Below are 21,861 nucleotides of genomic sequence, written 5' to 3' on the forward strand. Positions count from 1 at the left end.
ACAGGAGGAGCCGACAGAAAGGCAGAGTGTGGGGTGCCAGGCAGGGATTCAGCTTTGCCCAGGGTGCCTTAGCCGCCCTCGAGAGACAGATCCGAGATGGCCCCTTGAACGTGGTGAGGCGAGGGCGCCAGGAAACCTCCATGGGGGCAGGGGTCTGCGCAGCAGGGGGAGCTCACTGCAGAGGTCACAGGGGATCAGGATAAGAGAGACAAGCAGGGAGGACAGACAGGGAGAGCCGGCGGGGCAGGGGGAGGGAGCGTGGCTGGAGTGAGTCCCTGAGCCCTGGGAGGGGGCAGTCACAGGCTGGCGGCAGCAGCCGCAGGCAGCGGGGCCCACAGCTGGCTCAGGAAGCAAGGTGTGTAGCTGACAGTGTTGACGACTCACGCTGGTGGGTCAGCAGTTTTACGGTAGTAACAGTAACTGGGGTAACTTTTATGAGGCATCGTGGTCACAGCCGAGGAGCCCCTGAGCCCAGAGGGGCAGGGCATTCCAGAGACCGCTCCTGACCCCCCGCCCCACCCCCAGGGCCCCTCGGCTCTTCCCTCTGGCAGAGGCGGAAAACACCTTGACCCCTGAGTGCCGCTGAGGACTCACAAGGCCCTGTCTGATCCAGACCTCACCCAACCCCACCCAGTGTGCCCCACTGCCCACCGTGCAGCCCACTCCTGGAGCCTGGCCGCTCCCCAGACTGCACCTGGCCAAACTGAGCTCAGGAGCTGCCCTCCAGCCTGCACCTCCTCCCAGGTCACCCTAGCCCCTGAACTCCTCCCCTCGCCCCCACCCCCAGCCATCTGCACACCCCACCCCATGAGCTCAGATGGCTCAGAAATGCCCGTCCCTCTGGAACTTGTCTGCTGCGTCTGGACTGCTCACCTGGGTCAATGAACAGAACACGCAACCTGGTCGCACTCTGGCTCTGAGTGACCCATCGCTCCTCGCCCTGCACTGTTGCTAGGAGTGTTTCCCTCAAACTCTAACCCAACCATTTTCTTCTCCTGCTGGGACCCCCTCTGCTAGGGCTGCCTCTGCCTCCCTGCTGGGTGGCCTCAACTCCTACCACTCCTTATCCAAACACCAAAAGCCCATGTTGTGTGCTTTTTTTTTTTTTTTTAAGGTTTATTTGTTTATTTGAAAGTCAGAGTTACAGAGAGAGAAAAGAGAAACCAATCTTTTATCCTCTGGTTCACTCCCCAGATGGGGCTGGGCAACGCCAAAGCTAGGGACTAGGAGCCCGGAACTCCATCCGGTCTCCCACGCGTGTGCAGGGGCTCAAGCCCTCGGGCCACCTTCCGCTGCTTTCCCAGGCGCATTCGTAGGAAGCTGGATTGGGAGTGGAGCAGCCGGCTCCACTCTGAGATGCCGGCATTGCAGGCGGCAGCTTAACCCGCTGTGCACCAGCACCGGCCCACGTTGTCTCTTTACCTGGAAACAAAGTCTGTTTCTTTCCTGCCCGGATCACTCCTACCAGCCCCCAGCACTGGACGCAGGCTGCCCGAGCATGATCCTTCCCTGGGCTCCCTCGGCCCGCCTGCCTCCTGCACTTCTGTCTTCCTGCCCACAGCCAGGTGGAGAACAGGACGCCGTGTAACTCACCACGTGCCCTGCACGGGTCAACACCCGGTAAATGTTCTCTGAATGATGAGAAAGACAAATGTGTGCCTTCCAGAGACACGTGGTGACAATGCAAGACACACAGGAACATGCTCCATCCACACAGTGGAATATTACTTGGCCATGAAAAGGAACCGTGCACTGACACTTGGACGGACCTCAGAAACATTTTGTTCAGCGCGAGAAGCCAGACACACATTGTCTGATGCCGTGTATATGGAATGTCTCCAGGTGAAACAAACTGATGTGATTCCAGCCAGAGCCTTAACTTCTCTCATTACACCTGGCACACAGTAGGTGCTTGATAAAGACTTGCTGGGTGGAAAGGCAAAGACGAAGCTGAGTGGTTGTCTAGGGCTGGAGTAGCAAAGGGGAGTGACTGTGATGGGCACGAGGCTTCCTTTTACAGTGACAGAAATGTCCTAGCACATTGTGGAGATATTGTGCGACTCTCAAAATAAAATTTGCTGAATTGTACCTTCTAAATGAATGAATTTTATGGTCTATAAAATAGCTCAAAAATTGATGGAGAGGAACAACTTTAAAATAAACGTAGCTGAAATGCAGTGGATTTCGACAATAAAAGAGGGGCCTTCGTTTCTATATGGACCTCTCTCTCAGAGGATCTGGACCCCGTGGACTTTCTAGGCAGGAATGGGCTGCTTCAGTTAACCTGGCCCTCGTCAGGGGCCGGTGCACATCCACCAAAGGGATACAGGCCTGTGGCTTCCACCACCCTTGTTCTGAGCGAGGCTCAGGGGTGACCCCCGGTGGAGAAGGCCATCCTGCACCCAAGGGCTGGAGGCCCCTCCCACGTGTGTGAGCCAGCACCGCAGAGGCGAGACCTGCCGAGCCAACCTGAGTTCAAATCCCACCTCCGCCCCTAGCACTTGAGACTCTGATCAGTCCAGTTCACCTCTCCGAGCCGCGACTGTCCCATCCGTCAGAGGAGGGTGAGAGGGCTGGCACCTTGTAAAGTTGCCCAGGTTAACCAGGGCAGTGTGTCTCAAGCTTGGTACCTGGCACACAGTAAGCGCTCCCTAGTTCCTGCCTGTGCTGGGGACATTCTCCCGGCTCACAGGGCCTCGTGGGCCACCCACCCATGAAGAGCAGACACACACGGTGCTGTTCTGTCACCCGTCTCGTCTCTAACGACAGGGATCCCAGTGCCGTCTCTAACATGAGTCGCTCTTGTTTTCATTGCAGACAGCTGCATCTACAAAAAGGTCTGCCCGTTTAACGGCGGCTCCTTCTTGGTTCAACCCTCCGCGTCCGATTTCCAGTTCTGTTGGAACCAAGCTCCTTACGCGATTGGTGAGAAAATCCTTCATCTGACCCTGCCCCCTTCATCCATCCATCCGAGCCATTCGGTCCCGCGTGGACAGCTCGCTGGCCGTGAGTGTGGCTGGCACGCAGAGTATTCTCTCACGTTTGTCTGCTCGTCTCCGTCTGGGGAAGGCCCGCTCTCTGAGTGCGCCTGGGGCCGGAGCGCTAGAGAGCGGGTGACCAGCACCACCGTCAGCGCTGGGCTCGCCCGCAGCCCCCACGGCTGCCCTTTTCTGAAGCCCTCCCACCTCCAAGCACTGACTTGAGGGAGAAGCACAGAGCGTCCAGGGCCACGGCCACCGAGACGGGTCCTTTGCTCCCCGCCACAGCTTCAGGACCTGAGTGGGTTTCTGGCTGAGGTCCACAACGGGGCGTGGGTTCTGAGAGCCAGGGCCGAGAACGTTCCAGTTAGCACTGCTCTCCTCACGGTCACTCTGGTCAGAGGCCCACGTCAGTGGTGGGCAGCACTCGGCCTAGCAGTTCAGACGTCTGCACCCTGTAGGGAAGTACCTGGATGGGTACCGGGCCCTGGCTGCAGCTTCCTGCACGTAGCCCCTGGGATGGCTCAAGTCACTGGCTCCTGCCTCTCCCCTGGGAGACCTGGCTTCAGGCTTCAGCCCCAGCCCAGAAGCAGAAGTTTGGTGACCACGGGAGGTGGAGCTAAGACAGCCTTAACAATGAAGGCCTCCACGCACGGAGAAGGAAGAGTAGCCAAGGAATGGGACCAAAAGGGGCGGGTGACTGTGGCCGATCCAGGCCAGTCCTTGGTGGTCGCAGCCGCAGGCCACAGGCTGGGCACCGACACCCCTTTCCTCGCAGTCTGTGCTTTCCCGTACCTCCTGGCCTTCACCACCGACTCCATGGAGATCCGCCTGGTGGTGAACGGGAACCTGGTCCACACGGCCGTCGTCCCCCAGCTGCAGCTGGTGGCCTCCAGGGTGAGTGGCACGGGGAGCCCCAAGCCCCGGGAGACTTCAGGGGGCACAGAAGCGAGGCTGACGGCAGCAGTGCTGCTGGGTGCCGACGCCAGCGTGGGACGGGCAGACAGGAGTCGGGCTGAGCCCCTGGGCGCCTGTGTGGCCTCCGCGGGCTTCGGAACACTCCCTGATTTTGTGGACGGAATCACAGGGTGCGGGTGGGGCTGGGGAGCACTCACCCTGAGACAGCCAGCCTTGCCCCTTCCTGTCCTTGGTTTGAGTGTGGATCCCGTGGCGTGTGGCTCATGGACGGATCCATGAGCAAAATCGAGGATGCAGGACCCCGGATGACCTGCAGGGCGGCTCCTGTCGCTGGCACAGAACACAGCGCCTGGCCCGGCCACATCCCCGTGGCGCTTCCTCCATCCTGGTGTCCACCCCATTTGGGGGCGGGTGGCTGCTCAGGTGTCCGCCTTTGCCACGGGGCTATCATCGGCCGTTAAACTACTCCCCGCCTCATCCACGGCATGGTCACTAAGCCAGGGCCTCCTTCAGTGGCAACCAGAGACACAACAGAGTTAAGCGCCATGTCCGTTGTTAGCATTTCCTCCATCAGCTCTGACCTGTAGCACGGGCCAAGGCCGGTGGTGTCAGCAGTCCCACCCGGATTGGTTTCAGGTTTCCGGTGTGCGTGGCGAGAGGGCGCCACAGCTGACAGAGCCTGGCATCCCCACCACACACGGCTGCCGGGGCCTGGCACCCCCACCATGCACACCCCGTTGACAGCAGTCACCCAAGGGCGTGCACAGTAGTAAATGTGATCAAGTAGCCAGGAATGTTGAATTTGGATATTTAGTGCCTTTGGGGTTTTTTTAATTGAAGTTTTTTTTGCTTTGTTTTGTTTTGTTTTTGACAGTTATAGACAGTGAGAGAGACAGACAGAGAGTAAGGTCTTCCTTCCGTTGGTTCACCCCCCAAATGGCTGCCATGGCCGGAGATCTGAAGCCAGGAGCTGGGTGCTTCCTCCTGGTCTCCCACATGGGTACAAGGGCCCAAGCACTTGGGCCATCCTCCACTGCCTTCCCAGGCCACAGCAGAGAGCTGGACTGGAAGAGGAGCAACTGGGACTAGAATCCGGTGCCCATATGGGATGCCAGCAGTGCAGGGAGAGTATTAACCAAGTGAGCCACGGCGCCGGCCATGGTGGCCATTTGGGAGTGAACCAACAGAAGGAAGACCTTTCTCTCTGTCTCTCTCTTTCTCACTGTCTAACTCCAACTGTCAAATAATATATTTTATATATATATAATTCACGTGATTTAATTTTGGCCAATGGCTGGGCCTAACGAGCCAGCTTGAAAGTGTGCTGAAACCTGGCTCTCCTGAGTCACGTCCAGCACCCGCGGGTCTGCGCGGCTCTGCCGGGTCAGGTGCTGGGAGGAGTGATCCCCCCACCTGCAGAACGGGCCTGAATGAATCCCGAGATCCCTCCGGTCCTGACACTCGGGGCGCCTGAGGAGCGAGAAGGAAGTGCCCGCGTGTGGTCTCTGCACGCGGTGGGACGCCGTGTTCCACCGTGGGGTGACGAGTGGACGGGGGAAGCGGTGACCGAGTGGATGCTCAGGAAGTCTCCCCGGCCACGGGGCAGGGCCCGGGGCAGTGCGGCGATGGCGGGAGGGCCCGTGGGGGCGGCGCTGGAACCGCGGGCTGCCCCTAACGCGCCCTCTCTGTCCAGTCGGACATCTACTTCACAGCAGCCGCGGCCGGGAACGAGGTCTCATCCGGAGGCAGCTCCAAGGGGGCCAGTGCCCAAGGCTCCCCCCTGACCCCCCCGGGCCGAGACGCGCCAGCATTTCCTTCTTCCCTGGGGGAAGGTAAGTCCGGTATTTCCTGATATTAAAATACACGCTTTGAATCCACTCTGATTTCTCTCCTGCACACGCAAGTATCTACATGGGATTGCCTAGAGCAGTCAGTATCTCAAGCCATTCAAAAGAAAAAGCTCGCCAGCGCCGCGGCTCACTAGGCTAATCCTCCGCCTTGCGGCGCCGGCACACCGGGTTCTAGTCCCGGTCGGGGCGCCGGATTCTGTCCCGGTTGCCCCTCTTCCAGGCCAGCTCTCTGCTGTGGCCCGGGAGTGCAGTGGAGGATGGCCCAGGTGCTTGGGCCCTGCACCCCATGGGAGACCAGGAGAAGCACCTGGCTCCTGCCATTGGATCAGCGTGGTGCACCGGCCACAGCGGCCGTTGGAGGGTGACCATTGGAGGGTGAACCAACGGCAAAAGGAAGACCTTTCTCTCTGTCTCTCTCTCTCACTGTCCACTCTGCCTGTCAAAAAAAAAAAAAAAAAAAAAAAAAGCAGCTCGCAGTCCCATCGATGTGATTTTAAAAAAAATTGGTCATGGAAAAGAAACCTTAGACTGAAGAGAGGGAGCTCAGATCTGCGTCAGCAGTCACTCCCCGGCAGGGCTGTGCCGGCAGTGGGTTTTCACAGCGAGCAGCCTGTGGTCCTGGTCCAGTCTTTGCGCCCATCCGGCTTTGTCCCGGACCCCAGGGGCCTCTGCTGCGGCTGCAGCATCGCTGGGACGCCGGCGTTCCTCCTGGCTCCTTAGCACGGCAGGCGCCCTGGTCGGCTCGGCCTTCAGGTGCTGCCTTGTCTGGTTCTGCCCCCAGGCAGAAGCAGCAGGCGTGAGCGCATCTGATGCCCACGTGAAAGCCAAGCCCGAGGCACCACAGAGCTGCCAGGCTCACTCTGCAGCCGGAGCTGGGCACTGGCGAGCAGTCTGTCCCGGCTAACGACACCGCGGGACGAGGAGGGAGCCTCTCACTGACCGTACGAACCTCAGCCTCTGGTCTTACCTGGTCACCTTGCAGGTGAAATCCAGTCCAAAAATCTGTACAAGATTCCACTTAGGAACCTCGTGGGCAGGAGCATCGAGCGACCTCTGAAGTCACCCTTGGTCTCCAAGGTCATCACCCCGCCCACCTCCATCGGCGTCGGCATCGCGGCCATTCCTGTCACTCACTCCCTGTCCCTGTCTCGCATGGAGATCAAAGAAATAGCAAGCAGGACGCGCAGGGAGCTGCTGGGTAATGTCTCCCGCTGTCTGCCAGCCGCGTTTTACGTGGGGGCTTCTGAGTGACAGAACCGTGTGCCCCTCCCCCGCCTGCGACGGGGCCGAGCTGCACCTGTTGGTGTGGGAAGCGGCCCAAGCCACATCCATGGGGAAACGGTGTGAGAGTCTCTTGAAGGAAGAGGCCCTCATCCGTATTTATAACTGGAGGGACGAGTGCCCGCGGCCCTCAGCTCACACTGTGCAGTGTGGCCCCCCGCGGGGTCACCTGTGCCCCAGGCCCTCAGGCGGCCGCTCAGAGCAGAGGGAAGACGAGGGGGGCGCAACACTTTGTGGAAACCAGAGGAGGAGGGGTGCCAAGTGACACGTTCAACCAGTTAGAACTGGTTTGAAAACTTGCGCGGGGCTCCGTGTGACACAAGAGACCACTGGTCCAGCGCATCCTTGCCCCTCACCCCCCGGCGATGTTCCCTGATGGGCCACGTGGTGACACAGGTGCTGCCTCCCCGCCCTCCGCCACGCATCGCTCGTTCTAACTCCTCTTCCCTCCGAGAGCTTCATCTGCCGACCGTGCTTCTCCACAGCGGTCTCTGAGCTGGGGGAGGCCCGGTCGCTGGCGGCGGGGGTGCAGCCTTGAGCTCCCGCATTGCTCTTCTGCGTGTACCTTTTACCGCGCATCTGTGCTTTATAATCAGAAAAACAAAGCCTGCCATCAACAAGGAACCGATTACGTGGCTCCTTCCTGATGCAGCCCGGTCGCTCACCGGTACCGATCAACAGAGGGGGCGGCACGTTGTCTGTGGCGGCTCCGGGGCAGCGAGCTCCTCCCTGACCTCCAGTTCTGCCCTGTACTCCAGGCCTCTCGGATGAAGGTGGACCCAAGTCGGAAGGGACGCCAAGGGCTAAATCAAAAGCCAGGAAGCGGCTAGAGGAGAGCCAAGGAGCCCCTAAGCCAGGGACCGTGAGGTCGACTAGCAGTGACAGGTAAAAACGCGGGGGCCCCGGGAGCCGCAGCACCCCCTGGAAGCCCTTCGGCCAGCCCTGGCACGGGGGCAGCACCTGGTTCTTCTGACACCCCCAGGCCGTGTGCCAGAGAAGGGCCTGGACAACACAAGACAGAAATACTAACAAAGAAGGAGAGACAGAGGGTCTTCCACCCGCTGTTTCAACCCCCAAATGAGGACAATGGCAGGGCTGGGCCAGTTCAAAGCCAGGAGCAAGTAACTCCATCCGGGTCTCCCACATGGGCGCCGGGGCTCAAACACTTGAGCCATCCTCCACTGCCCTCAGAGGCACACTAGCAGGGAGCTGGACCGGAAGTGGAGCAGCTCGGGCCTGAAATGGGATGCCGGCATCACAGGCAGCGGCTCACCACGCTGTGCCACAATGCCAGCCTAGACTGGCAGAGGCTTTTAAAGACAAAGCTGTAGGAAGAGGGCAGGGAATCCACACTCGACAGAAACAGGCCCTGCCTTTCCCGAATGCTGACTCAGCTCTGTCCCCGAGAACTCTTTCCCCTTCAAGCGACATCATGGCGGGGGGGGGGGGGGGGCAGGGCTGCTCTCCAAGACCATTCATCCACTCAACACAACACACATTCCTAGAGCTCGTGGCACGGAGCTGGGCATGGGCACGAGGAGGGGGCGGGTCCCAGGCCGGTGCAGAAGGCCAACGATGACCTGCAGCGGAGGGGGGGGGTGTCTGCCGTCCACCCCATATAGGGCAGGGAGGGGCTTGAGCAGCGGGTGGGGGGGAGGCTCAGCCCCTCTCCTGAGTCAGGTGACCATGAACCTGGGGGAGGGGCGGCACCTCTCACCCATCCACATGGCCAGGCCCCTGCCTGCGCAGACTCAATGTTGTACCGTGGAAATTGGATAAGCCTGTATCCAAATAAGCAAACTAAGTGGCTTCCGAGTGACGGGTGCTACAAGGAAGCTAAGTGTCAGGGCTCGGGGAGGGGTCTTCCCGGCTGTGGCAGAGCTGGGCTCGGAGTGAATCAGGAGCCGGGAAGCAGCCCCAGCAGGTGCGCTGCGGGAAAGGGCCCTGGGCGGGCAAGGCCTGGCCAGCCAGGGAGCGGCAGGAAAAGTGGACGCACGTGGACACGGAGAGCTGGGGACAGGGTGAACTCCAGAATGGGCAGAGGCGTGGGGTTGTGGTGCAGCGGGCTGGGTCTCTTCCTGCGATGTCCGAATCCTATGTCAAAGTTCCCCAGGATCAAGTCCCGCCTCCAAGTCCATCCAGCTTCCTGTTAACGCGTCCTGGGAGGCAGCAGATAGCGGCCCAAGTACTCACGTCCCTGCCACCCGCCTAGCAGACCCAGAGGGAGCTCCTGGCTACTGCCTTCAGCCTGGCCCAGTCCTGGCCTTTGAGGGCATTTGCAGAGTGACCAGCAGATGGAACCCACTTGCTCACTCGCTCCCTCCCTTCTCCCTGCCCCTCCCTCCGCCTTTCAAATAAATAAATAAATGACGACTGGGCCAAGGCAGGCTTTGCAAGCTGATGGACAGTTTTGAACGCATGACCTCTCTGAGAAGAGGAAACTGGTTTTGGTCAGATGAGTTATGCAGCAACCAAGAGTCCTGAGGAGGCGGGGAAAGTGGGGGTGGCCTGGGAGGCGGAGGGGTCAGCGGGGCCAGGTCAGGAGCCCCAGCCTCGTGCTCCGTCTGGGGCGGCCCTGAGGGTTTTAGGCCAAGTGACATTGTGCAGGTTTGCCATCTGGAAAGCAGACGATGCCTCCTAAACCCAGGGGTCCCGCACCCGGCCTCGAGCCGCCCCAACAGGCCCCTGCCGCAGGGCTGGGAGGCAGGGCAGGGTGGGATTCATGCCCGTGACCGGCGAGCGGCGGGGCCGTGCCGCCCAGAACGGCACAACAGGCCAGATGTTCTCGTGGGTCCTTTGACGGACTTCTCCCTCCCAGGATCACATCAGACTCCTTGGAAAGTGCTCCCACGTGCGAAGCCACAGCCGAGGGGCACGGCCAGGAGCCTGCGGCGGACGGGGAGGGCGGCACGGCGTGCGGCGGCAGCCCCTGCCCGCTCACAGCCTCCTCGGACGAAGAGGCCATCGACTTGAAGTGAGGCGGCCCCCGGCCGTGGGCCAGCTTCGGCTGTCCTGTGGAAGTTTCCCGACACTGAGTCTCGGCAGAACGCGGCTCCCGGCCCAGGGCGACCCCTCGGACCAAACCCGCACCCTGGGCCGGCCGGGGTGCCTCCCCGCGACAGCCATCAGTCCCCTTGTAATAAAGGCGTAGATTTCACTGAGGTTTTAGATCGACACTTTGAATAAATCAAAAACGTGCATTCTTACTTCCGCAACCTTCTCTTCTCTTTTATGTCCGCAGTGGAAGTTACTTTTTCCTTACAGCTTTGCTTTCTGTCACCTGATCTGTTTCCTTCAGAAGGAGCACTGCTTTTGGACTGTGCTATGATTAATAAGTCTCCTCCCTCCCCGCGCCCCCTGGCTGTTTCGGTTCGCCCTGGCCTGGTCCTGGAAGCTCCTCCCCCTCTCTGTGTCTGTAGAAAATAAGGAACAGGAACCTGTCAGAAGCCTCCAGAGATTCTGCCTGTTTTTATTGTTACTCTGAAACAATAAAAACTTACCTCCTCTGACAGGTGTGGGCTGGCCCGAGCACACGTGAAACACAAGAGTCCGCCCCAGCCAGGGGCCGGAGCAAGGACAAGGTCCAGGGTACAGGGAGACTGTCTTGGCCTTTATCCTCAACCAGCTGCCTCCCCCTTAGGTCTCTCCCCGGGGAAACTGCCCACCCACCACCCGCCACCAAAACGGCGGCTCCTGGGGCCCCGAAAGTGGCTCTGAGGGTCCTGGGGGTCTCTGGGCAGGGCCTCCCCCCCCCCGGCAGATTCTCTCTCCCCGCGCCGCCCCTGCAGGGGAAGGGCGCGGGGGTCCCCCAGCAGGCAGCAGCCACGCCGCCTCCCTGGATCAGGTTCAGCCATTCCCGCAGGAACCCGGGCGCAGCGATCCTCCCCCGAGCGCCCGCGGCCCGAGTCCTTGGGGTCGCCTCTGTCCACTACCCTGCCTCTCAGCCCGGAGCCCTCCTGCCAAACCAGCAGCACTGCAGCCGCCGGCGTGGGACAGGAGTCGCGGGTCCGAGCAGCGCGCGTGGCCAGAACGCAGACCGGAAGGGAGCTGTTCCCACGGCCACGCGGCGAAACCCGCACGGGCGGGCGGAGCAAAGCAAGCGACGTGGGGTCCATAGCTCAGAGCTGCCTGCGCTCCCTGCTGCGCGGGCTTGTGGTCAGGACGGCGAAACGGCTGCGGGTCAAGCAGCGACCCCCGACAGCCCCCCGCACGGGCGGTGGTCTTCACGCGCAGCTCACCTCGGAGCCCCGCACTCACCTGCGCAGAACGGGGCTTCGTGGGGTGGCGGCGGGGACTCGGACTTTGCACCCCGCGATTATCCTGGAGGTGGGGACTGGAGGCCTCTCCGTCCCCCGCGCTCGCCCGCACCCGGAGTGTGCGGTGTGAACTGGGCGCACATGGCCAGAGGCGACAGGTGCACCCGTGGAAAGGCTGGGGCATGCAGTCCGCTGGCAGCAGGAGGCTGGAGGGCTGGGGTTCCCTGCGAAGCGAGGGGGCTGTCAGGGAGCCGGGCACGGTCACACCGCGCGCGACGCGGACGGCCGCCTTGCCGCCAGCGACCCGGGAGGCGCGGGGCTCCGCCTCCGCCTCCGCCCCCGGCAGCCCCCGGCCGGTCTCAGGGTCCGAAGGGAGAGAGCGTTGGCTTGGAGACTTTCCGCCCCGAGGCCCTCGGGGGTCGGCCGAGCCTCCGATCACGCGCTCCGGCAGCTGTTAACGCCGCGCGGGAACTTCGGCCTGGACGCCGGCGTGGGGAGAGGAAATCGCGGGCGCTGACGCACGTGCTCCGCCTCCGCCCCACTCCTACGCTCATTGGTTGAAGCTAGATTGAGAGGCGGTGCCTAACCCTGCCCTCCACTCATTGGCCGGTTCAGTTAGGAGGCAGCAGCTTTCTGGCCCCGCCTCCGAGCTCGCACCGCACCCTAATTGGACGGCTGACTCTGGGCGGGACACAAACTCCGTCCTGCCTCTGCACTGGGCAGCTGTGTCCTAGGGGCGTGGTCCTCGACCAGCTCTGTGCTTCCATTGGCCTGCTTTGACTTGGTGGGCGAGTCCTAGCGGAGACGCTAACCCCGCCTTAGGTTCTCATTGGCTGTTTCTGCACGCGCGGCGGTTCCGATCCCGCCCCGGCACCGCCTCCCGCTCCTTGGCCGGCTCCGCGGGGAGAGGCGGGTGAGGCTGCACTCGCGGGACCGTGGCGGTTCCGGCGTCAGAGTCCGCCGGCAAGCGTTGGCCGCCAAGATGACGCCTGAGGACCGGGAGACCCAGCCGCTCCTGGGGCCGCCGGGCGGCAGGTGCGCGTCAGGGGTGTCGGCCCGGGGCGTGGCCTGGCCCGGGGGCGCCGCTCACCTCAGCCCTGTCCCCGCAGCACTCCCCGCAGCCGCCGCGTCTTCCTCGCCGCCTTCGCCGCCGCCCTGGGCCCGCTCAGCTTCGGCTTCGCCCTCGGCTACAGCTCCCCGGCCATCCCGAGCCTGCGGCGCGCCGCGCCCCCCGCCCCGCGCCTGGACGACAATGAGGCCTCCTGGTTCGGGGTGAGACCCCCTCGGACGAGCCGGGACCCCCGCAGCCCTTCCCCCTGCGGCCGCCAGGGCTGGGGCGAGCCCCGCGCCCGCCGCTGAGCCCGCCGCCCCTCCCGCAGGCCATCGTGACCCTGGGCGCCGCGGCCGGGGGCGTGCTCGGCGGGGGCCTGGTGGACCGCGCGGGGCGCAAGCTGAGCCTGCTGCTCTGCGCGGTGCCCTTCGTGGTGGGCTTCGCCGTCATCACCGCGGCCCGGGACGTGTGGGTGCTGCTCGGCGGCCGCCTGCTCACCGGCCTGGCTTGCGGAGTGGCCTCGCTCGTGGCCCCGGTGAGTGGCCCCTGCTTCCCGGCCTGAGACCGGGGGGATGGAGCTAGACAAACCCGGGGGCGGCTTGCGGGCCTGGGTCTCCTGGTGCGGGGCAGCCTGCGGTAGGCGCCTCAGCTCCCAGCCCTCACCTGGGTCCTGGGAAGAAGCCGCTGTTACCACCTCGGGCTCGCAGACGGAGCCCGCCCGCCCGCGCCAGAATCCGGGGCAGCTCTGGGGCTTCCCTGGGCAGGGCATGCTGGGCCTTGGCCCGCAGCCCCCACCCCCTGTAGAATGAGGTGTGTGAGGATTCGGGGCCCTGGCGAGGGACTGCTGGGTGACCAGTGGCCCCCCAGTCACTCCCCTGGCTGCCGCTGCCCCGACCTTGGGCTCAGGGGTCAGCAGGGCCTTGCCCACGCCTCTGCACCGTTTACCCATGACCAGGGCAGCTGTGTCTGTGCCCAGGAAGAGGCGGAAACATAAAATGCCCAGCTTCTCCTGGCCCAGCACACGGGGGTGAGGCGGGTGGGAGGCACCCCGAGGGAGAGGGGTGGCCCACCGGTGGCCCGAGCCCAGCCTCCGCTCGCCTCTGAACGGCGGCAGCTGGGCACCAGGTGAAGTGTCCCGCACTCGCCGGCAGGTCTACATCTCCGAGGTTGCCTACCCGGCCGTCCGCGGGCTGCTCGGCTCCTGTGTGCAGCTGATGGTCGTCACAGGCATCCTCCTGGCCTACCTGGCAGGTAGAGCTTTCGCTGTCTCTCTTGACCGTTCATGGCCATTCCACAGATGCGGACACGGAGCTTCATGGAAGCCGGGGACTTGGCTGCGGTCCCACAGCCAGCGCCCGAGCTGCCCGGCTCCGGGCCGCGTCCCTGGGGCCTGTGACTCAGCCCTGGGTGCTGGCCTCAACTTCCCAGGCCCCGCTCGGGGGAGGGGGGGGGGAGGGCTAACTGCTCAGGCCAGTACCCTACTGTGCAGCCGCAAACCCGCGGATTCCTGGGCTGGCTGTGTCCAGGGACCGCAGGGGCAGAGCCGGGCGCCTCGGGGAGGGGTGGGCCATGGATTCGTGAACAGCTCTGCCCCTAGGCTCGACCTTGGCCAGGTCACACCACCCCGGGGAGCCTCCGCCACTGTTGGGGGTCACGTTGAGCGGCACATGAAAGGTGCCTGGCAGCGGGGGGAGGCAGGTGCGGGGGGAGCCGGGGGCCGGGGTCGGGGGGCTCAGGCCTGTCTGCCCACGGCCGCCCACGGCGTGCACCCTCTGGTCTTCAGAGTGGGTGGCATTCGGGCCCGAGGGCCTTGATTTTTACCCCCTACCATCTTGGTGCAGTCAGAATCCTGCCAGTGGCCTGGCGGCCGCGGGAGCCTTGCGGTGGGCAGAGCCCGCTGCCTGGCGGACAGCACCCCTAGCGCACTCCAGTCTGCCTGGCTGCTTCTCTGTGCTGAGAGGTTTCTGAGCAGATCTTTGTAGAGACCTGTATGGTGTTTTGTTTTGTTTTGTTTTGTTTTTTAATTTGAAAGGCAGTGTTAGAGGAGAGGGAGAGAGAAAGAGGTCTTACATCCACTGGTTCACTCCTCAAATGGCCACAATGGCCAAGGCTGGGCCAGGCTGAAGCCAGGGCCCGGCGCTGCTTCTGGGTCTCCCACGTGAGTGCAGGAGCCCAAGCACCAGGACCGTCTTCCGCTGCTTGCCCAGGTGCATCAGCAGGGAGCTGGATCGGAAGCAGAGCAGCCGGGACTCCAGCCAGCGCCCATGTGGGAGGTCGGCACTGCAGGTGCCGGCTTAACCTGCTCTACCACAGTGCCGACCTCCTGAGTTGATTTTTCTTTTGGGGGGGGGACAGGCAGACAGTGAGAGAGAGAGAGACAGAAATGTCTCCCTTCCATTGGTTCACCCCCCAAATGGCTGCCATGGCTGGTGCTACACTGATCCGAAGCCAGGAGCCAGGTACTTATCCTGGTCTCCCATGGGGTGCAGGGCCCAAGCACTTGGGCCATCCTCCACTGCACTCCCGGGCCACAGCAGAGAGCTGGCCTGGAAGAGGGGCAACCAGGACTAGTACCCGGCGCCCCAACTGGGACTAGAACCCGGGGTGCCGGCACCGCAGGCGGAAGATGAGCCTAGTGAGCCGCGGTGCCGGCCTGAGTTGATTTTTTAAAGATTTATTTCTGTGAAAGGCAGAATTAGACACGAGAGATCTTCTGTCCGCTGGCTCACACAGCCCCAGCAGCCGGGGTTGGTCCAGGCTGAAGCCAGGGAGCCGGAGCTCAACCCAGGGCTCCCTCGCGGTGCGGGGGCTGAATCATTGGCCGTCTTGCACTGCTCTCCCAGGCACACAGGCAGGAAGCCGTGTGGGAAGCAGAGCAGCCAGGACTCAGACCGGCGCGCTGGTATGAGATGCCGGCGTCGCAGGCAGCGGCTGAACCCACTGCACCGACGTGGCCAACCCGTTTCTGAGTGTTGGTCCACTGGCGTGGCTCACCTCTGCTAAGCCGACAGAGTGACCTGCCGGTGATACATTTGCCTCCCGTGGGACAGCACCGGCCAGTGGCTGGCCTTGTGGCTCCGCTATGATTCCTGCACACCTCACTGCTCAGGCAGACACGGATGTGTTGGCGCTCGTTGTGCCGTGGTGTCACGATGGTGACATCACTGGACAACAGGAGCTTCCCGACTCCGGGACAGTCTGGTGGACCGTCATCACACGCACGCGGCCCGCTGTGACCCCAGTCATGTCCACCCCGGCGTCCGTGGTCGTGGTGAGGGCTGGCCGCAGTGGGTAGCACTGAGTCCCAGCTCCACGTCCGGCCCAGCTCCCGCGCGTTCACCCTGGGAGGCGGCAGAGGATGGCTCGCGGGCTCAGGCGCTGGCTCCCCGCCGCCCTCGTGGGAGCCTCAGGTGGAGCTCTCGGCTCCCAGCTCCAGCCTGGCCCAGCCTGGCTGCTGTGGGGGTGTGGGGGTGAACCAGGGGACGGAGGGCGATGATGCCCACGCGGAGGTCGCCGGCAGAGGCAGCGAGGTCCCCAGCTCTGCCCTCCGCTCGCCCCCTCCCCAGGCTGGGTGCTGGAGTGGCGCTGGCTGGCTGTGCTGGGCTGCGTGCCCCCCACCCTCATGCTGCTGCTCATGAGCTGCGTGCCTGAGACCCCGCGCTTCCTGCTGGCTCAGCACAGGCGCCAGGAGGCCATGGCCGCCCTGCGGTTCCTGTGGGGCTCCGAGCAGGGCTGGGAAGAGCCCCCCATCGAGGCCGAGCGCCAGGTGAGAGGCTGGGGGGAGGCCAGCACAGGCTGTTCCCTGGGGGGCACCCACTCCCACCCTCAGTGAGGCTGGAGCCCCCCTGGCCTGGGTCTCGGAGTCACCCAGAGAGGAGCCCTGATGCTTCTGTCCCAGCAGAGAAAGACGAGGCCTGGACAGGCTTCCATGTGCGTGTGTGTGTGTGTGACAGGACAGGGGCCGAGGCCTGGACAGGCTTCCATGTGCGTGTGTGTGTGCTGTGTGTGTGTGTGTGAGACAGGACAGGGGCCGAGGCCTGGACAGGCTTCCATGACCTGGACTTTGTGTGTGTGTGCTGTGTGTGTGTGTGTGTGTGTGACAGGACAGGGGCCGAGGCCTGGACAGGCTTCCATGACCTGGACTTTGTGTGTGTGTGCTGTGTGTGGGTGTGTGCTGTGGTGTGGGTGTGTGCTGTGTGTGTGTGTGCTGTGTGTGTGTGTGTGCGTGTGCTGTGGTATGGGTGTGTGCGTGTGCGTGTGTGAGACAGGACAGGTGTCGTGGTGAAGAGTCTGGGTTAGAGTCAGACCTGGTTTGAACCCCGCATTGGAGCCTTCGTGTCTCCATCTGTACAGTGGGGGGTTCCCCAGGCCAGGGGGCCCAGGTGGTGGCACTGGGGTTTAGAGAACCCCTCGGTGGCTCCCCCACCCAGCCAGTTGGGAAGAGCCGTGGGGGTCAGGACCTGCTCACCTTACTGGAGGGAAGCAGGGACACCCCCGTCTGTGCCTGAGGACACGGGTGGGGCGGGGACAAGAAGCTGAGCCCCCCAAGCCTTGGCACCGTGGGTCAGAGGCGCCCTCAGGAGAGGGCAGAGCGCTGACAGCGTCCCCCTGGAGCAGGGCTTCCAGCTGGCCCTGCTGAGGCGCCCCGGCATCTACAAGCCCTTTGTCATCGGCGTCTCGCTGATGGCCTTCCAGCAGCTGTCCGGCGTCAACGCCGTCATGTTCTACGCAGAGACCATTTTCGAGGAGGCCAAGTTCAAGGTAAAGGGCCCCTGCTGGGCCTGCCTCCTGCAGGTGCCGCACGGCTAGGCCTTCCCGCGCGAGCCCAGGGCCTGGTGGCCCAGCCCCTGCTGACCAGCCCCGGCCTGCGCCCCCCAGGACAGCAGCCTGGCCTCGGTCGTCGTGGGTCTCATCCAGGTGCTGTTCACAGCTTTGGCGGCCCTCATCATGGACAAAGCTGGGCGGAGGCTGCTCCTGACCTTGTCAGGTGAGGCCCGAGGGCAAGGGCTCAGTCCTGCGCACAGGGGTGCCCCTGCCAGGCCCCTCAGGCCATCGTGGCTGAGCACACGCGAGGACAAATGTGGACTGAGCGCGTCACAGGCGCCGCTCCACACCAGGCCTGTGCCAGCAGTGAGCTGTCTCACGCCTGTCCCTGCCGCCACCAGCCTCCCAGGAGGCTTCACCATGGCCCAGCCATGGGAAAACTGGACACCGGGGAGGTGCAGTGACCAAGGGCTGCAGTCCGAGGGCCGAGGGCCTTCAACCCTGAGCCTCAGCGCCCACTGTAAAATGGCGAGAGTGCCCGGCCTCCCCCAGGGCCACCGTGAGGCTCGCGGGCCGGCCACCGGAGGCCCTTGGCGCACTGGCACCCACGGCTTCTGCGAGACTTGCTGGTGGGTGGGGTGAGCGGCCCCGAGCTGCTGCCACTCCTGCTGCCTTGAGTCTGGGGACTTGTTGGAGCTGGCTGAGGTCTGGGGCGGGGTGGGGCAGGGTGGGTGCAGCCAGATAGGGCTCCGAGGGCCAGGCGTCAGATAGCCATGCCAGTGGCTCTCAGGAAGCCAGGCCTGCCCCGCAGCTGTGTCTGGGCAGGCCCCACCTGGCCGTTTCCCCACCACCCTCTGCCTGCAGGCGTGATCATGGTGTTCAGCACCAGTGCCTTCGGTGCCTACTTCAAGCTGGCCCAGGGGGGCCCCGGCAACTCCTCCCACGTGGACCTCCTGGCGCCCGTCTCCACAGAGCCCATCGACCCCAGCGTGGGGCTGGCCTGGTTGGCCGTGGGCAGCATGTGCCTCTTCATCGCTGGTGAGGAGGGCCGCCTGCGGCTCCCAGGGCCTCACCTCTGTACCTTACGGAGCCCGACCGCAGCCCGCGCAGCTCTGACCGGGCGCCTGTCTTGCCCCGCAGGCTTTGCGGTGGGCTGGGGGCCCATCCCCTGGCTCCTCATGTCTGAGATCTTCCCGCTGCACGTCAAGGGTGTGGCTACGGGCGTCTGCGTCCTCACCAACTGGCTCATGGCCTTCCTAGTGACCAAGGAGTTCAGCAGCGTCATGGTGAGTGCACAGGGGCTCCGGGGAATTGCCTTCCTCCGGAGACGCCGGGTCAGCGGCCTTGTGTGCCGGCGGCGGCCATCTTGGTTGGGGCTGAGACGGAGACAGGAGGGCCGGAGCTGGTGAGGAACCCAGGCTGTGGCCTGCAGCCTGTCCTGGCAGAAGGACAGCATGGCTGGCCTGCCGTTAACAACTGTCACCTGCACGGGTGCACAGGGGAGCAGCGGGCAGGCCTGGGCTCCGACCCGCCGTGCCGCTTCCTTGGCTGGAAATGGAGGCTGATGGGACCCGTGGTTCGGGTCAACACCTCTGCTTTGCCGTGGCTGAGCCACCCCAGATGTGGGATTCCCAGCTAACAGCGCTGGCTGTGAGCAGATCATCCGGGCTCCCGTTCAGTCCCTCCCTCCCCCCAGGGCTCCCGGCATGGGCCATGCCCAGGCCTGCCCGAGGCACCAGGGACCGAGGTGGACAGGGTCCCCTTTGTGGCAAGGGCTGGGAGGACAGTGGTGGCGGTAAGAGGTATGGACAGCAGGCTGGCCTGGAGTCCGTGGGAGCCTGGGACCTGCTCAGACAGGGAGCCTGGGTGGACTCGCCGGCTGGGGCTGCAAGGGGAGAGACAGCCGCAGGGGGAAGAAGCCAAGGAGGTGATGAAGGAGCGAGCAGTGGTCCAGGGGTGGGCAGTGCCCAGAAGGCCGGGAGGAAGGGCCGCTGGGTCCCACAGGAGGATGGACTGAGGAGTGGCCTTTGGTTCTGGCCTTGACCGAGGGCACTGCTCACTCCTCCCCCCGTGCAGTGGGCCCCAGTGTCCCCAGGGCCCCATCTCAGCTTGAAGAGGGAAGCCCCTGGGAATGGGCCCAGAGCGCTGGTCGGTGCCGAGTACCGAGGACAGGCTTGTGGGCCTGGTTTGGAGCGAGGGCCCGGCCGTCACTCCAGCTGTTCTTCGGCTGTGGGGAAATCACCCCATTGCTCTGAGCCTGTTTGCTCCGGTCTCAGAGCATGGCCATCTTGGACAGTGCTGGCCAGGCAGCCAACTGTGCCAGGCTGTCCTCTACTCCCTGGGCCACTGGATGCAGGATGCAGACACAGTGGGCGTGGCCAGGGTGGGTGCTGCCCGGACCCCAAGGGGCCCCCCGCCCTGCGCGTCCGCAGTGGCCTTTGCTCTCGCCGCAGGAGGCCCTCCGGCCCTACGGCGCGTTCTGGCTCGCCTCTGCCTTCTGCATCTTCGGCGTCCTTTTCACTTTGTTCTGCGTCCCTGAAACCAAGGGGAAGACCCTGGAGCAGATCACAGCCCACTTCGAAGGGCGGTGACAGCCCCTCTCGGTGAGCGGCTGCCCCTTCGAGAGCAGGATGGCGCCAGTCTGGGCCTGGGCCAGGATCCAGGCCCACAGCCTCTGGGAGCCTTGGCCTCCGGGACCCCTGCTTCCTGTCCCGCCGCTGGCGCCCCAGCCACTGGGCCTCCGGGTACAGTCCCTGCCGCCCTGCAGACTTGGGAACAGCTGGGAGGAGCTTCCCGGGCGTGTGGTCAGCCCCTGCCCGCTGTCTCCTACGGCACACGGCGGGGGCGGGGGCGGCTGGGGATGCTGCCGGAGGCTGGCTGCGCCTGGGTGCGTCCAGTTGCACTATCAGAAAGGAACTTTGTTTGCCAAATAAAGATTTGACTCCAAAAATCAGGTGATGCCCTCCCTGTGTGAGCCAGTTTGAGAAGGGCGTGCCCCATGCCCTCCATAACCCAGGCCCCCTGGCTGTGCCCAGCACATCCTGTGTGTTTATTCCGTCCTGGTCAGCCACGCTCGCCCTTCCCACGTGGAGGCTGTGCCTAGCCCCTTCCTTGGCCTCAGTTTTGGGATGACTAGCCCTCAAATCTTTTTTAAAAATTTTTTTAATATATTTATTTCAAAGGCAGAGCAACAGAAAGGGAGAGAAAAATTTTCCTCCTGCTGGTTTATTCCCCTTTATGGGTGCAACAGCCTCTCCCCAAGTAGCTGCAACAGCTGGGGCTGGGCCCGGTCGAAGCCAGGAACTCCATCCGGGTCTCCCACATGGGTGCCAAGGGCCCAGAACCTGGACCGTCTCCCCCTGCTTTCCCGTGAGACCCTGGCTGCTGACGCCCCCAGCGGCCGCGGGCGGAATCGCACCAGCTGTGCGCCCGGACGGACCGCAGGACCGAGGCCGGGAAGCTGCCGCCGCCTAGTGGCCGGTAGGGGGTTCGCACCGGCTGGGCCCTGGGCCGAATGGTGCTAGCCGAGGTGTACCAGGCGAGCTGCCGCTGGCCAAGCGAGGGAGAGCTGAGCTGCTGCTTCCATCGCTCCCAGGCCGGTCCCGCTCTTCCTCCCGCCCCTCACAGACCACACTCCCAGGAGTGCAGAAATGCCTCACGCCCATTTCCCAACCCGTCATCGAAACAACCCACAGCTGGCTGCGAAGGTCCCTGGGGACGGGGGCCATCCTGGGTGTCGACAGAGCCTTCCCTGGCGAGGGGAGGGCCTGCGTGGGGTCTGGCCCGCCGACCCCTGCCGCAGCTGAGTCCTGGCCCCAGGGTGGGGGGAGGGGCACCTCCCCTGGCACCAGGTGAAATGACCGGAGAGGACCACACGAGGCTTCTTTGCGTCGTGGCAGAAGGCACAAACAGGCGAGGGACGCCCCAGGGGAGGGGACCACAGGCTCCGGGAAGTCTCCCCACAGCTTGTGCCCCTCTTCCTGGTGCCCTGTGTGGACTGGGCTGGGACACAGCTGAGACTGCAGTGACGCTGACCATCGGTTAGACTCTGGTCAACAGGAAAACCCAGGCCAACTGTTGCCATAGCAGCCATTGGCTTCACAGCCAATGGCCAGGGAATGGCTGACGGTTAAGATGACAAAGTCGGGGCGGCATTGCGGGCGTAGAGGTAAAGGTGCCGCCTGCAGTGCCAGCCTCCCATACAGGCACCAGTTCAAGTCCCAGCTGCTCCACTTCCAATCCAGCTCCCTGCTAATGCACCTGGGAAAGCAGCAGAGGATGGCCCAAGTGTTTAAGGCTTTGCTACCCCGTGGGAGACCTGGATGAAGCTTCTGGCTCCCGGCTTCAGCCTGGCCCAGCCCCAGCCATTGTGGCCACCTTGGGAGGGAACCAGCGGATGAAAGATCCCTGTCTCTCTTAACTCTTTCAAATCTTTTTTAAAATGACAAATGTCATCCAAGATATGCAGGTGGAGGAACGGGGACACAGCGGTAGATTTCTTACCTCGGAGGCCACCCGTCAGAACTGAGGCCAGCGCTGAGCCAGTCTGAGGCCAGCAGCTGTGCCTTCCTGGCCGTGCAGCAGACAAAATGCCAAGCTCGGGTTTGGAGGGTGGTGGGGTGGAGAAAGGATTGGAACAGGCATTCGGAGCCCTCATCAAGAGCCCAGGAGACCCTGTGCCTGTCTCAAGGAACATCACTCAGTCATTCACTCATTCGGCCCTGGAGTACCAGTGAGTGCCAGGCCCTGTTCTGCAGTGGTGA

At 63.5% G+C, this 21,861-nt stretch overlaps 2 protein-coding genes across 9 annotated transcripts in view; both read left to right on the top strand.

Annotated features, from left to right (window-relative positions):
• Positions 1-10,240, top strand: part of GARNL3 (GTPase activating Rap/RanGAP domain like 3) — a 162,051-nt gene extending 151,811 nt beyond the window's left edge. For all 4 annotated transcript variants that reach the window (XM_051854945.3, XM_051854951.3, XM_051854988.3 and 1 more), the window contains 6 exons: positions 2,818-2,925; positions 3,757-3,875; positions 5,590-5,728; positions 6,729-6,944; positions 7,786-7,912; positions 9,846-10,240. In XM_051854945.3, coding sequence (XP_051710905.3) covers positions 2,818-2,925; positions 3,757-3,875; positions 5,590-5,728; positions 6,729-6,944; positions 7,786-7,912; positions 9,846-10,005 — 869 coding nt within the window. In that variant the 3' untranslated portion in view covers positions 10,006-10,240. The remainder of the gene's footprint in view (positions 1-2,817; positions 2,926-3,756; positions 3,876-5,589; positions 5,729-6,728; positions 6,945-7,785; positions 7,913-9,845) is intronic.
• A 1,895-nt stretch (positions 10,241-12,135) lies between these two features.
• On the top strand, positions 12,136-20,048 carry SLC2A8 (solute carrier family 2 member 8). Of its 5 annotated transcripts, XM_002720495.6 has the most exons (10): positions 12,136-12,318; positions 12,393-12,555; positions 12,663-12,869; positions 13,486-13,585; positions 15,901-16,100; positions 16,952-17,095; positions 17,213-17,321; positions 17,963-18,136; positions 18,239-18,384; positions 19,552-20,048. In XM_002720495.6, exons 1-10 carry the CDS (start codon positions 12,266-12,268, stop codon positions 19,687-19,689), a joined length of 1,434 nt encoding a protein of 477 aa, XP_002720541.4. In that variant the 5' UTR covers positions 12,136-12,265; the 3' UTR covers positions 19,690-20,048. The 5 variants fall into 5 exon arrangements, with proteins under 5 accessions (XP_002720541.4, XP_051711101.3, XP_089176362.1 ...); XM_051855141.3 differs by lacking the exon at positions 18,239-18,384 and having other exon boundaries at positions 12,142-12,318; positions 19,552-19,946; XM_089320221.1 differs by lacking the exon at positions 17,963-18,136 and having other exon boundaries at positions 12,143-12,318.
• The last annotated feature ends 1,813 nt before the right edge of the window (positions 20,049-21,861 follow it).

This window comes from Oryctolagus cuniculus, chromosome 1, assembly GCF_051225735.1.
Source record: "Oryctolagus cuniculus isolate XC-2025 breed Fujian yellow rabbit chromosome 1, ASM5122573v1, whole genome shotgun sequence".
In the NCBI taxonomy this organism is placed as follows: domain Eukaryota; kingdom Metazoa; phylum Chordata; class Mammalia; order Lagomorpha; family Leporidae; genus Oryctolagus; species Oryctolagus cuniculus.

What these genes read in the sequence shown, in the direction of transcription:
- SLC2A8 (XM_002720495.6), top strand. Translation starts at nt 12,266, where the DNA reads ATGACGCCTGAGGACCGGGAGACCCAGCCGCTCCTGGGGCCGCCGGGC. An exon ending in TCGAGGAGGCCAAGTTCAAG is followed by an intron (nt 17,096 to 17,212) that starts GTAAAGGGCCCC and finishes TGCGCCCCCCAG; the next exon opens with GACAGCAGCCTGGCCTCGGT. An exon ending in CATGTGCCTCTTCATCGCTG is followed by an intron (nt 18,137 to 18,238) that starts GTGAGGAGGGCC and finishes CTTGCCCCGCAG; the next exon opens with GCTTTGCGGTGGGCTGGGGG.